We start from the raw sequence: 12,930 nt of genomic DNA, 5'->3' as shown, positions 1-12,930 counted from the left end.
TAGGCATAAAACTTCTTGAGAAATTTACCGTTGATTGGGCCAATTCATAATCCGTCTTGATCGATGATTTTGTATGCTCCATTCGTGAAAACTTCTTTGACAATGTAGGGTCTGTCCCATTTAGGTGTAAACTTATTTCCCATATGCCTTGTCATGATAATAGGTCTTCTTACTCCGAGCACTAAATCACCAACTTCAAATGATTGAGGCCTTACCTGTTTGTCAAAGGCTTTTGACATTCATGCTTGATAACATTCGAGTGCTTGTTGAGCTTCCAGTCTCTTTTCGTCAAGTGCTCCTAACTCTTGAAGGCGTAATTTAGCATTATGTTCAGTAGTTAGTCCTTCTTGAATTGTCATTCTTAAGGAAGGAATTTCTCTTTCTAGTGGGAGTATTGCTTCGACGCCATAGACCATAGAATAAGGTGTAACACCTGTAGGAGTACGATGGGTAGTTCTGTAGACCCACAATGCTTCCCCAATCTTTTCTTGCCAATCTCTTTTTGTCTTGGAAACCATCTTTTTTAGTAGACTACACAAAGTTTTGTTGAATGCTTCTGCCAATCCATTTGTTGCGGCATTGTACATAGAAGACTTGTACTGTTTGAAGTTAAATTTTTCACATAACTTGTCCATCAAAGTGTTAGCGAATTGTCTTCCATTATCAGTTACGATATGATGAGGAATACCATATTTGTAAATGATGTGTGTCTGAACAAAATTTACAATGTTTTCCTTCTTTGCTTCTCTTAATGGCATGGCTTCAGCCTATTTAGAAAAATAATCAGTTCCTGCAAGGATGTAAAAATGACCAGTCGATGATTTAGGCGTGATAGGTCCAACCAGGTCGAGTCCCAAAGCTTCAAAAGGCCATGAAGCTATTGTTGGATGAAGCGGCTCTGGTGGCTGATGTATAAAATTTGCATGAAATTGACAAGCCGCACAATACTTCGCAAAAATGCATCGAGTTGTTGATCATGGTAGGCCAGTAGTAACCCATTCTTTTCAACTGATATTGGAGCTTTGGGCTAGACTGGTGGGCACCACAAATACCCGAATGAGCTTCTTATAAGGCCCTTGTCGATTCCTCTTTTCATAGGCATCGCAGAAGAAGTCCTTCATATGAGCGTCGATAAAGTGTGTCTTTGTAATAAATAAATCGTGCAGCTCTTCTACGTATTTTAGCTTGATGTCGAGGATCGGTGGGAAGTTTTCCATGCTCCAAATAGTCTATAATGGGGGCTGACGCCAATCTTCTTCATCAATTACGCATACACAGATATCGCATCAGCTTCTTCGTATTGACTTTCAATCGAGGGCACAATCCATTTTTGGCAAAGGGAAATGTTTATTGGTACGTCTTCTGAGACTGTTAAAGCAGTGGCCAAGTTTGCAAGTGCATCAGCTTTCTTATTTTCTGATCTCGGTATATACTCCAATACTATGCTGTCGAATATGTCCATCAATCTTCTAACATAACTAAAGTAGGGCTTCAAGTCTTGATGCTTTACCTCGTACTAATAGGAGAGCTGATTTCTGATTAACTTCAAATCGCCGAATATTTCTATGTACTTTATACCAAATTCTGAAGCCATTTGCAGGCTGATGATTAGGGCTTGCTACTCAGCAACATTATTTGAACACAACTCATCGAGTGTGAAGCTATATGACAACATATGCTTCTCAGGAGAAATGAAGACAATGCCGACACCAGCTCCACTTCTTTGTGCCCGCACCATCAAAGAACATGATCCAAGGCTCCATGCTTTCAACAAACAATACTTCCTCATCAGGTAAGTCGTCACATAATTTCCAATTTGATGGAACTGGATGATCAGCCAGGAAATCTGCCAATGCTTGGCCCTTTACTGCTTTTTGGGGGATATATACAATATGATACTATTGAAGTATAATAGCGAGACGTCCCTAGATGACTGTCCTTGATAAGATATATTTGACAGGATCAGCTTTTGTCACCAAATGTATAGTGAAGGCTTGCATATAATGTCTCAGTTTATTTATTGCAAAGAAGAGGGCTTGACACATTTTCTCAATTGGAGAATAATTTAATTAAGCTCCTATCAGAGTTCTACTTAGATAGTAGAGTGCACATTCCTTACCCTTATCATTTTCTTGTGCAAGTAATGTCCCGAGTGAAGTATCTTGAGCCGCAATATACAATATCAATGGTTTTCTAGCTCAAGCGCACTTAAGACCTGAGGGTTGAGCAGATACTTCTTTATGCTATCAAATGCATTTTGGCATGACTAGTCCCAATCAAAGACTGCATCCTTCCTCATCAGTCTCTGGAATGGTTGACATCGACCTACAAGATTAGATATAAACCTTCCAATGTAAGCCACACGACCTTGCAATCATCTCAATTCGTGCAGGTTCTTCGGACTTGGCATCTTCTGGATGGCATCAATTTTTGAGTGATCAACTTCGATGCCACGATGTCTCACTATAAATCCTAAAAATTTCCTTGAAGTTACACCGAATGCACACTTGAGAGGGTTCATTCTTAGTTGATATTTCCTGAGGCGATCAAGTAAAAGCTTCAGGTCTTTCAAGTGATCGCATTTCTTCTTGGACTTGACTACGAGATCGTCAACATAACATTCAACGTGTTTATGCAGCATATCATCAAAGATCCTTTGCATAGTGCGTTGGTATGTAGCACCTGCATTTTTCAATCTGAAAGGCATTACCTTATAACAGTATATACCTTTTGGAGTTCGAAATGCTATTTTCTCCTTGTCATGTAGAGCCATTCTAATCTGGTTATATTCTGACGACCCATCCATGAAAGATAAAGCTTCATTCCCTGCAGTTTCGTCTATCATGATTTCCATGATAGGCAAACGAAAGTCATCTTTTGGGCATGCGTTATTTAGGTCGCGAAAATCGACACAAATACGTAGTTGGCCATTCTTCTTCCTTACTGGAAAAATATTAGCTATCCATGTTGAGTACTTGACTTCACGAATAAATTCAGCCTCAATGAGCTTATTTACCTCTTCCTCGATTTTAGAAATGAGTTCTGGTCGAAATTGTCGTTGGGCTTGCTTGACTGGCCGATGCTCTGGTTTGATCGCTAAGCGATGAACGACCACCTTTGGATCGAGTCCAGGCATTTCCTTATATGACCATGCAAAGACATCTTTATATGCTTTGAGTAAGTTCACATACTCATTTTGAGTGCTTATGAAGGTTGGACGAGGTTCTTCTTTCGTACCAAGATTGACTTCTTTTAACTCATTAATCGTTAATTGACCCCCATTCTCAAGTGATAACGGAGCCGCTTCGGCATCCTCTTCAAACGTCTCTTCTATTGTAACATGGCAACAACCTGCCACATCTACTTTGTCTTCTGGTTCATTATCTTCAGGTCGAGTAAAAACAACATCATGTGGCTTTACTTTTAATGAACCCTCTGTATTTACTGAGACGAACATCTTTCTTTTCATTCTTGATGGAACTGCAATGCGAATTTTCTCGTCTCCTGTCACTAGGCTAGATTTGCTTGGGACGGATATAGAGGCTTTCTTTTGGCCTCTTGTTACCGACACGCTTAACCTTTTGAAGGCAGACTTTCTTGTGGTCGGAGTTAGGCTTATAGATTGTACCTTCTTTGCAATTGTGTTTAGCCTTTGAAAGGCAGAAAGTCGAGTGGAGCCGCAGGTTGAAGCTTGATTTTTGTCTTTCGCTATCGATGTACTCACCCTCTGGAAGACTGAAGAACGTATAGCAGAAAAAGTAATTCGATCAAAAACTGAACTTCTTTGACTTCTATTTTTTTTGCCCTCTTCAGAATCTTTTCTTTCTCCAACTGTAATGTGACATGTATTAGCAACTTTTGCTTTTCCTTTACCAGTTATTCGAACTGGTTCAGAAGACTGATATCCAACTCCAGCTCTGGAATTAGGTATAGAATATCCTTGTTTCTAAAGCTTTTTTTAAGTACGGGAAATCCCAGGTCTTTCGTCAAATATTTTCACGCTTTTAAGCTCAGTACGAGTTATAAAGTCATAATCTGCCTTTGCCATCAACTTATATGCCTTTGGGTCAAATCCCTCCACTGTTCGTCTTTATGGAAGGTATGCTTCTAAACCTTTTTTCTCAATTTTTTCGCTTCTCCTTTTTCTATCTTAGTAAGCGGTGTGGTGAAATTTTCCTTTAATATCTCGGTGTTTTTGACCGTCAGGTTTTTCGAACATTCTGCAAATGGTGATTATTCCTTCTTACGTTGGGACAAAGGAATATAACGCAAAACATGGGGATTTAAGACTTTCTTTTGTAAGATTGCTATCTTTTCAGTCTCTGGCGCCCTTGACTTAGTTTGAGTCATTGGTTCATCATTTTGTTGTCCATTGGGTGCATCCCCTTTATTTGATTTCTTCGTTATGATCATTTCTTTCTCGTACTTAAAAGTGCCCTTAGTCACTGGAACTTCAATTGATATGACTTCACTCACGTCTTCACTTTTTGTATAAAATTTTGCATCAACAAAGTGAGACTCAGCCTTTGTAAATGGCTTAGAGTCAGCATCAACCTTCCTAATTTCCTATTTATAAAATTTGAAGCATTGATGGAGCGTGGAGGTTACTATTCCATTTTTCAAGTATCCACAGACGTCCTAATAACATTTTATAAGTAGTCCTCGAATCGATCTCATGGAATATTGTGCTTGCCTGCAAATCCCCTATGACGATCTCCAAACGAAAAGTGTCTATTGCCTGTTGTGCTCCTTGATTAAAGCCTTGAATCACCAGTTTACTATTTGATAACTCTTCCACTGAGATACCTAATTGATTCATTGTTGACTTAGGCAGAATGTTGATGGCAGAACCGTTATCTATGAGAATTTAATTAAGCTTTTGCTCCCGAACGTATCCTGACACATATAAAGGTCTATTATGAAGCTTTGACCCAAGTAGCAAATCTTCATCACTGAATGATATCGACATACAACAGGAATCACACGCCTTCGTTGGTGATGTAACAATAGTCGAGACATCGTCATTTTTTAATATCTCGATGATTGTATCATTAACTTCTCGCGATAGTGTCAACAAATCATTTATGCCTAAAGGAAGTGCTTCTCTGGCTTGGGTGTCTCTTCCATCGGATTTGAGGGGAAAGCGTCATCCTTCGTCATACTGGTAGTATGGCACGAGACTATTTCCATTGGAAAGTTTTTAGGGAAGAGTCCTTTAGAGTTATCAGTCGTCATGGTCGAGAAAGCCCCTCACTTTCTTCAATAATCGGTAGCCACTTTCTCAGGTTCTTTCTTGTGTTTCTTCTTTAAGACTTACCCTTGCTCCTGTATTTTCGGTACGAGCTGGATTCTTTTTGGGAAAAACTTTGCTTGCGCTTCTTTCGACGTGTTACCAGCGTTCATCCCTCTTCAACATTATCTACTTGTTTTTCTTCTTCCTTGGGGCCATCAGTCTGGAAGTCATTATTTTGTAAATCCTCCGATGAAGAATATATAACAACAGGTTCCAACGATCAAAATTGGATTAGACTCCTTATAGCAGGCAATCGACTATCTAGCTATATGATTACTGCGACATGATTTGTTTGTTCCAAACCATCAAGTTCTAGCTCGATCTTTTTGTCCAGAGCTAACTTTAAAATCAACTCTTTCAACATAAAACATTTTTCAACGGGATGGCTGATGACCCGATGATATTTGCAGTAATTGGGATCATTTACTCTCCTCATTTCTGCAGGTCGTTTACATTCGAGAAGTTGAATGAGTTACTTTTCCACTAGTTGGTCTAACATGTCAGGTAAGTCAGAGTCTGGAAAGGATAAACTTTTTCTTGCCTCTCTTTCAACGTTGGACGTCTTTTTTCGCCTTCGTCTTGGCGTTTTTCCATTTTCTTTTCTTTTGAAACAAGCTTTAAAGGGGTCGTGCTGACGACCATAGCCTCCTTGGTAGCACCCTTCAATACCTTCTAGGTGCTCTTCACTTCTTTCTTTTCTTTTCTAATTTCTGGGACTAATACATCATTGTTTCCTCTATTAGCAATACTTAGCTCCATATCATGAGCTCTGGTCCCTAACTCCTCAAAGGTACGAGGTTTTATTCCTTGTAAGATGTACGGGAGCCCCCAATGTATTCCTTGAGTGCACATTTCAACAGCTGATAATTCAGTTAATCTATCTTTACAGTCAAGGCTTAATGCTCTCCACCAATTAATATAGTCAATGATTGGCTCACTTTTTCGCTGCTTGGTTGCAGTTAACCCTATCATGCTAACAATACGTCGGGTGCTGTAGAAACGATTAAGAAAGTCTCTTTCAAGCTGCTCCCAACTATCAATGGATTCAGGCTCCAAGTCGGTGTACCAGTCGAAGGTGTTTCCTTTGAGAGTTCGAACGAACTGCTTGACTAACAAATCTCCTCGTGTACCAGCAGTTTCACAAGTTTCGATGAAATGAGCAACATGTTGTTTTGAGTTACCTTTTCCATCGAACTGTTGAAACTTGGGTGGTTGGTATCCATGTGGCATCCTCATATTGTCAATCCTTTTCGTATATGGCTTGGAATATAAAGAGAAGGTTTGAGCAGGTCCACCGTATTGAGTTTTGATGGAGTTTGCAATCATCTCATGCAGCTGCTGGACAGACAACGATGCGATTGAGGAAGAATTTTGTGGTTGACTTTCTTGCATAATTGCTTTTCCTTTGTTAACATTTTTTATAGTGTGTGTGACTTGATTCAGCAGCGTCACGATTTTTGATGTGATTCTTCAGCGATGTAATCTCAAAATTCCTTTCTTCAACCGCCTTCATGAGCATATTAACCTTTTTTTCGAGCTCTACCATTCTGTCTTCGCTTGTATCCACATCAATCACCATAACTGATATTATATTTGGTTGTGGCGCCTCCTCATTTGAGTGCTCAGACAGCGAGTTGTGTTCGTTAATTGCAGGATTCTCTTTGATTACAATTCCACCTTTTGGTGGCTTAGATATTTTCTCTCAAATATTCTTTGCAACTTCGAAAAGAGGCATATCTTCAAATGACTGAATCTCCCTTGAGCGGCTACGAGTGTTTGGTCGCTTGCTGATGTCACTGAGACCTTTGGAAGTGTTGTCTTGAGATGTCATGGTTTTCTTTGAATGTTCTTCAAAAAAGAGAAAGAGATGAAAGGTAGACATGGTCCCATTGGGCGTGCCAAATTGTTCACACGAGATTTCAGGAGAAATTTAATTCGTGGAATTGAACTTTGTATATTGACTGATATATGGTGTTGTGGATACAATCTCTAATATTTACTCCTCTGATTCTTTCTCTCGAATACAAAAAATAAAATTTAGAACTTCGTGGACTTCGATCTTTAAGAAGTTGTAGTTGCAAGTCAATTCGAGGTTCAATCTTTTGGAATTCAAGGAAAGTTTGATTTTCCAAGTCTTCGATCTTTCAGAAGGATGATCTCGAGGTTGATGATAACTTGCACGTCTTGAAAGCCTTCAGAAGTTTTAGTCTTCAATTCTTTAGAGCTTCGATTCTTCTTTTCAACCAAAGGTCCTTAAATGAATGGTAGATGTCTCTATTTATAGATAAATTTTATGGGCTTTTGGTGGGCTTAGGCCCATTTGCTTGTTGGGCTTGGGCTTGGGCTCATCTGTCTGTTGCTTTTGCTTGTTGGGCTAGGGCTTGAGCCCATTTCCTGGTGGCTTGGGCTTGGGCCCATTTCCTTGGTAGATTCGGACTCGAGCCCACTTGTTTTATTTTCTCGGATCCATTATTTCTTGGCCTAATTTTTATATTTAAGGCTTAACTAGATTGAGTATGAGAAAACTTAATTATCCAAACTCAATCGATTTATAATTATCACAATGTTTACTGTGATGGGTGGCAGGATTTAGTTGGTCAAAATTTCTTGCTCAATAGAGACTTGTAAAAATTTAAAATGACAAATTTTAGCTTAGAGAATGATGTATGTGAGATTTGAAAAAACTTAGCAATCTTCAAATGTATGAATACTACTAATGTTACATTGTTGAATTGAATATTAGTTTTATTTTTAATAAAATTAAGCTTATTTTTGTTATATTTGTTCTTCAATTGATTTAATTGTCAATTAATTATGTTTTTGCATAATTAGGTATTATTGAAAAAAATTGCATATTGGAAATTACAATTTATATATAAAACGGTAAACTACTTATGCCCATGCAAACGACGTCAACAAACATATGTTTTTTACCACATTTTGAAGAACGGTTATGCCAACAAAATAATGTATTTTCGTCGGAAAAACTTATATGCCAGCAGAACACTTTTCGTCAGTAAAAATGCATTATGCCGATGAAAATGTGTTGCTTGGCCAAATTGTACACCAATGAAATTGCAATTTGTCGGCAAAACTTCTACGTCAACGAAATTGTGTTTTGTAGCTAAAAGTTGTACGCCGATTAAGTTGCGTTTTGTCGGTAAAACTTTTACGTCGACGCAACAATATACATTGGCAAGAACTTCTTCAGACATGGATACAACGGCGTTCTTGCCGACGCAAAAAAATACGTCAATATAACTTTAGGCTACGTTTTTTTATTTTGGCCGACGTTTCTTTCGTAGGTAAAAGTGAAAATTCTTGTTTAAAATACATTGTATTTGAATGAATAAGCAATCAATATATTTTGTGCATCCAAGTAAAAAATATGTACACACCGACTAGACTAAACAAATAGAACAGTTTGTTTGTTATTTGTTTTCAAACTAGGATAGTCTTAACAAGACAAATTGTGACAGGTTTTCAACGTGTTGAATGTCTTTAGTAAATTGCATAGTTCTTGGTGATATTTGGCGAGTTGTATGGAGGATGTTCTTCATTTTCCTTAAGTTTTAAAGAGGGAGTCGTGGTATTAAAGCTATACTTTGATGGCTGAATACATAGATACATTAGATATGCTGACTATTATTCAACAGATTGCACCCCAAAAAACTCTACTTAGAATAAGAAGTTTCAACCAAATAATTCTTTCTAGGAATCATCTCCTCTCACTAATCACTATACTTTTCTCATCTCACCATGAACATAACATAACCTCCGGTCTCATCATGAACACATAACATAACATCCCCTTTCCATCCATACCCATTTGGTCTCCATAAATTTTCTCCTTACCTTCTTAACCAAATTGAAAACAACATTTGTCTTAATGTGCGGTATGATAAATCTTGTGTTCTTCTTAAAAGATTTGTGTGAAGAATTGAATTTTTATTGAAATTTGAGAATGAATATGTGTGAGGAATTGAGAGGCATTGAGTTTCCATTGAAATTAGTAGATGGAGATACCATAAATTTGCATAGCCATAAGGGTTAAATATAGAATATTTAATAAAATAACAAATTTGTGCAGATAAATTTAAAGAACGTATATATCATATTTAATTGATAAATATAAATATGTAAAAGATTTTTTAAAAATCAATATTAGAGGTTGAGTAAAATAGTTACAATCTCCTTAAGGGTATTTTAGGATTATCGAGAAGTGACATTTTTTAAAACCAAGCCCTAAAATTTGCTATCTATACCAATTTTCCACAAAGGTTTCAAAATAGAATAAAAATTAAGGTCCAATTTTGGCTCTAATTTTAAACTTTGTTCTATTTTAATCTCCAACTTTTAAAAAATGTTTGTTTTAGTCTTTGAAAACTTTGAAAAAAATGTCTACTTTTGTAACTCTTTAATAAAAGGTGGGGTGGTTATCTTATTTTGAATGAATAGACACTAACACTGCAAGAAAAGTGACTTTCCATGACACTTTTAAAGAAGAAAAATTGAGAGGAGAGAAGAAACAATTGTCATAATATGTAAAAATGCACTTTTTTGGCGGGAAAAGATGTTTTCGGATATTGTTTTCTGTGACAGTTATTTCGTGTCATAAAAGGGTATAGGATTTATTAATATAATTTATTAAAATAAAAAAACCCCCAATTTTATTAAATTATTTAATTAAAACATAAAATCTCTAATTTCTCAATCCCTCCCATTTTCACAATCTTCTACTTCGGCCGCCTATCTCAACCAACTGTCGTCGTTCCGCGCGAGCAGCCGAATCTTCCGCCGACGGTCATCCTTCCGCACGAGCAGCCCAATCTTCCGCCGGTCATCCTTCACCGCACCCAGCCCAATCTTTCGCGTCTAGTTTGCCGATTCTCCTTCCGCGTACCCAATCAAAGCTCCCATGCAGCCTCAATTTCTCGAACATCGGTCATCCGCGCAGCCCCAAACCCTCTTCTGCGCAGCCCCGAATCTTCTGCGTACCCGGTTCTAATCCTTTTCCTCTTCACTTTCTTGCTCCTTATTTTGTTCCTTATTATCCTCTAATTTTTACCACTTTATTTAATTTTGGGTTTTTTAACCACTAAACTCTCTATTTTAAACCATGAATTCACAATGTATAACAACTTAACAGTTGAATAACCATCGCTCAAAGAAGAATATCGAATATCAATTGTTTGTTCTGAAATCAACTCTGATTTACATTTACGTGACTCACTTAGGGTGTGGTAGCTTTATTCAAAAACAAATCGTTGAGGCACCTCTAGGATAGCATACCTTTTTAAATCCTAGGGTTACACTCGTGAATAATGCTTCTCAAATTCTTGGCCCAAATACCTCCTTCGACAACCTAGTTGTACTAACAAACATGTAAGAAAGGAAAAACATTTTGAAAATGTACTAAATCTCATTTAGTGAGATATGCAAACATTATCCTAGTTTAGTCTAACACCACTCTAATCTAATAAGTGACTTACGCTTCATTTGATAACAATTTTGTTTTTTATTTTTGTTTTTTGAAAATTAAGCATATAAGACATTACATCTATCCTTAACTTTCTTTGTTATCTACTTTTTACTATTTGTTTAAAATCCCAAGCTAAGTTTGTTTTTATTTTTAGAATTTGACAAGGAATCAAACTATTGTACTTAAAAAAAAAAGATGTAGATCACGACATGAGATAGTAAGAAAGTATGCTTAATTTTCAAAAAGAAAATAGTTACCAAATAGAGCCTTAGGAATTTAAATGCGTTTGGCATTGATAGGTTGAGATAATAGGATTGCTTAACATTGATAGGTTGAGATAATAGGATTGTTTAACATTGATAGGTTGAGATAATAGGATTGCTTAACATTGATAGGTTGGATAACCATCCATATGATGAGAGAAAGGGGAGTTGGTATTTAGGAATATTTATTCTTTGTCCTACCTTTTCTTTTCAAGTACAATTGATTTCACATCTTTTGTTCGAATGACTTTACTAACTTACCTTGCTCTAAACAACCAAGCACGGGTCTCATTATCACTATCACTTATTATATTTATGAATTTGGTCCGAAGATTTAAGTTGTAGGCTCTTTTTCTATTAGTGAGAATAGTTCATACATGGGGTGTTGTAGGTTGCCTATTAAACATCCAATATCATTTTTATGTAAGTTGTAGGCTCTTTTTCTATTAGTGAGAATAGTTCATACATGGGGTGTTTTGGTTAAGAATAAGATTATCATTTTATCAATTGGCTTAAATGAAAATAATTCTAAGTACAATCATTGTGTCCTTATTAAAATTAAATTTAGTTTAGAATATATAGAATTTACATTAATCTGATATGTTGCCTATTAAATTTAGCTTATGAAATATGTGTATAATAGGATGTAGTTACTGATACTTTTCCTTCAGTTGTCATCCATCTCTTTTGTAACCCAGGTTTGTTTAGAGGGCAATTATAGAAGATTAGGTGTTTGTAACATCTACATAATGGACAAATCATGGATGATGAAAAATAGGGTGTTTAGAGAATATGATGTAGGAGTTGAAAGTTTTATTCAATTTGGTTTGTCTCATGCCAAAGGTTCTAATTCGATAAGATGTCCATGTGTGAAATGTGAGAATCGTTTACTTAAGGATGTCTCAATAGTTCGGTATCATTTGTATGCCAATGGAATTGATAAAAATTACAAGATATGGTTCTGGCATGGTGAAGATTCGAACTCAGAGACCGTTAGCAGTAAAATGGAAAATACAGTCGATGAAAAATATGAACACAATGATTTGTTTAATACAGTAAACATGTTTCAATCCGCTCATGACGAATCTTGTAATAGATCCAATACATTTGATACTATGTTTGATGATGCAAAGAAACCCTTATATCCAAGATGTAAGAAATTCACGAAGTTGTCAGTCCTCGTGAGACTGTACGACTTAAAGTTTAGATATGGTTAAGTAACACTACCTGACAACAACGAAATACCAACTTCTTTATACGAAGCGAAGAAAACACTAGGTGCCTTAGGACTGAGTTACCAAAAAATTGATGCATGTCCTAATGATTGTTGTTTGTATAGAAAAGAGTATGCAAACTCGACAAAGTGTCCTAAGTGTGGTTTGTCAAGGTGGAAGATCAATAAAAACTCAACAAAGGAAAATAGTGGAGTGGCTGCCAAGCAGATGTGGTATTTTCCAATAGTTTCAAGATTTATAAGAATGTTTAAGAACTTAGAGAATGCTAAGAACTTGTGTTGGCATACGATGGATAAAAAAGTCGATGGTATTATGAGACATCCAGCTGACACTCCATCATGGAGGTTAATAGATTACATGTGGCCAACATTTGGGTCAGAACCAAGAAATCTTCATTTAGGTTTGTCGACTGATGGAATTAACCCATTTAGAGATTTATCGTCGAACTAAAGTTGTTGGCCAATTATTACTACAATATACAATCTTCCACCATGGTTGTGTATAAGAAGGAAACATTTGATGTTGACACCCAAAAATAATGTTTTCGATGAACTTTTGTAGGATGAACTTGTAGCCACCCAAAAGACGACTAATGCTTTTGGTGAAGAGGATATTCTAACAAGGGCTTTGGGTGGTAAGGATCGTCCTAGAATACTC

The 12,930-nt window shown here is 36.7% G+C and overlaps 1 protein-coding gene across 1 annotated transcript; it reads right to left on the bottom strand.

The window, feature by feature from the left end:
- Positions 1-239: 239 nt before the first annotated feature.
- Positions 240-1,121, bottom strand: LOC127148292 (uncharacterized). The gene is made up of 3 exons (XM_051081765.1): positions 1,053-1,121; positions 843-905; positions 240-767 (listed from the first exon to the last, which is right to left on the bottom strand). The coding sequence occupies exons 1-3, from the start codon at positions 1,119-1,121 to the stop codon at positions 240-242; spliced, it is 660 nt and encodes a 219-aa protein (XP_050937722.1).
- Between the last annotated feature and the right edge of the window lie 11,809 nt (positions 1,122-12,930).

Source organism: Cucumis melo, chromosome 2, assembly GCF_025177605.1.
Source record: "Cucumis melo cultivar AY chromosome 2, USDA_Cmelo_AY_1.0, whole genome shotgun sequence".
Classification (NCBI taxonomy): domain Eukaryota; kingdom Viridiplantae; phylum Streptophyta; class Magnoliopsida; order Cucurbitales; family Cucurbitaceae; genus Cucumis; species Cucumis melo.
The sequence above is the reverse complement of the archived record's forward strand: the minus strand, read 5'-3'. Positions and strand labels throughout refer to the sequence as shown.

Bases quoted from the DNA above. Each gene is read 5' to 3' on its own strand.
- LOC127148292 (XM_051081765.1), bottom strand. From the start codon at position 1,121: ATGAAGGACTTCTTCTGCGATGCCTATGAAAAGAGGAATCGACAAGGG. The intron at 906-1,052 runs GTATTTGTGGTG...TTTATACATCAG, and splicing joins CTTATAAGAAGCTCATTCGG to CCACCAGAGCCGCTTCATCC. The intron at 768-842 runs GTTGGACCTATC...TTTTCTAAATAG, and splicing joins AAGCTTTGGGACTCGACCTG to GCTGAAGCCATGCCATTAAG.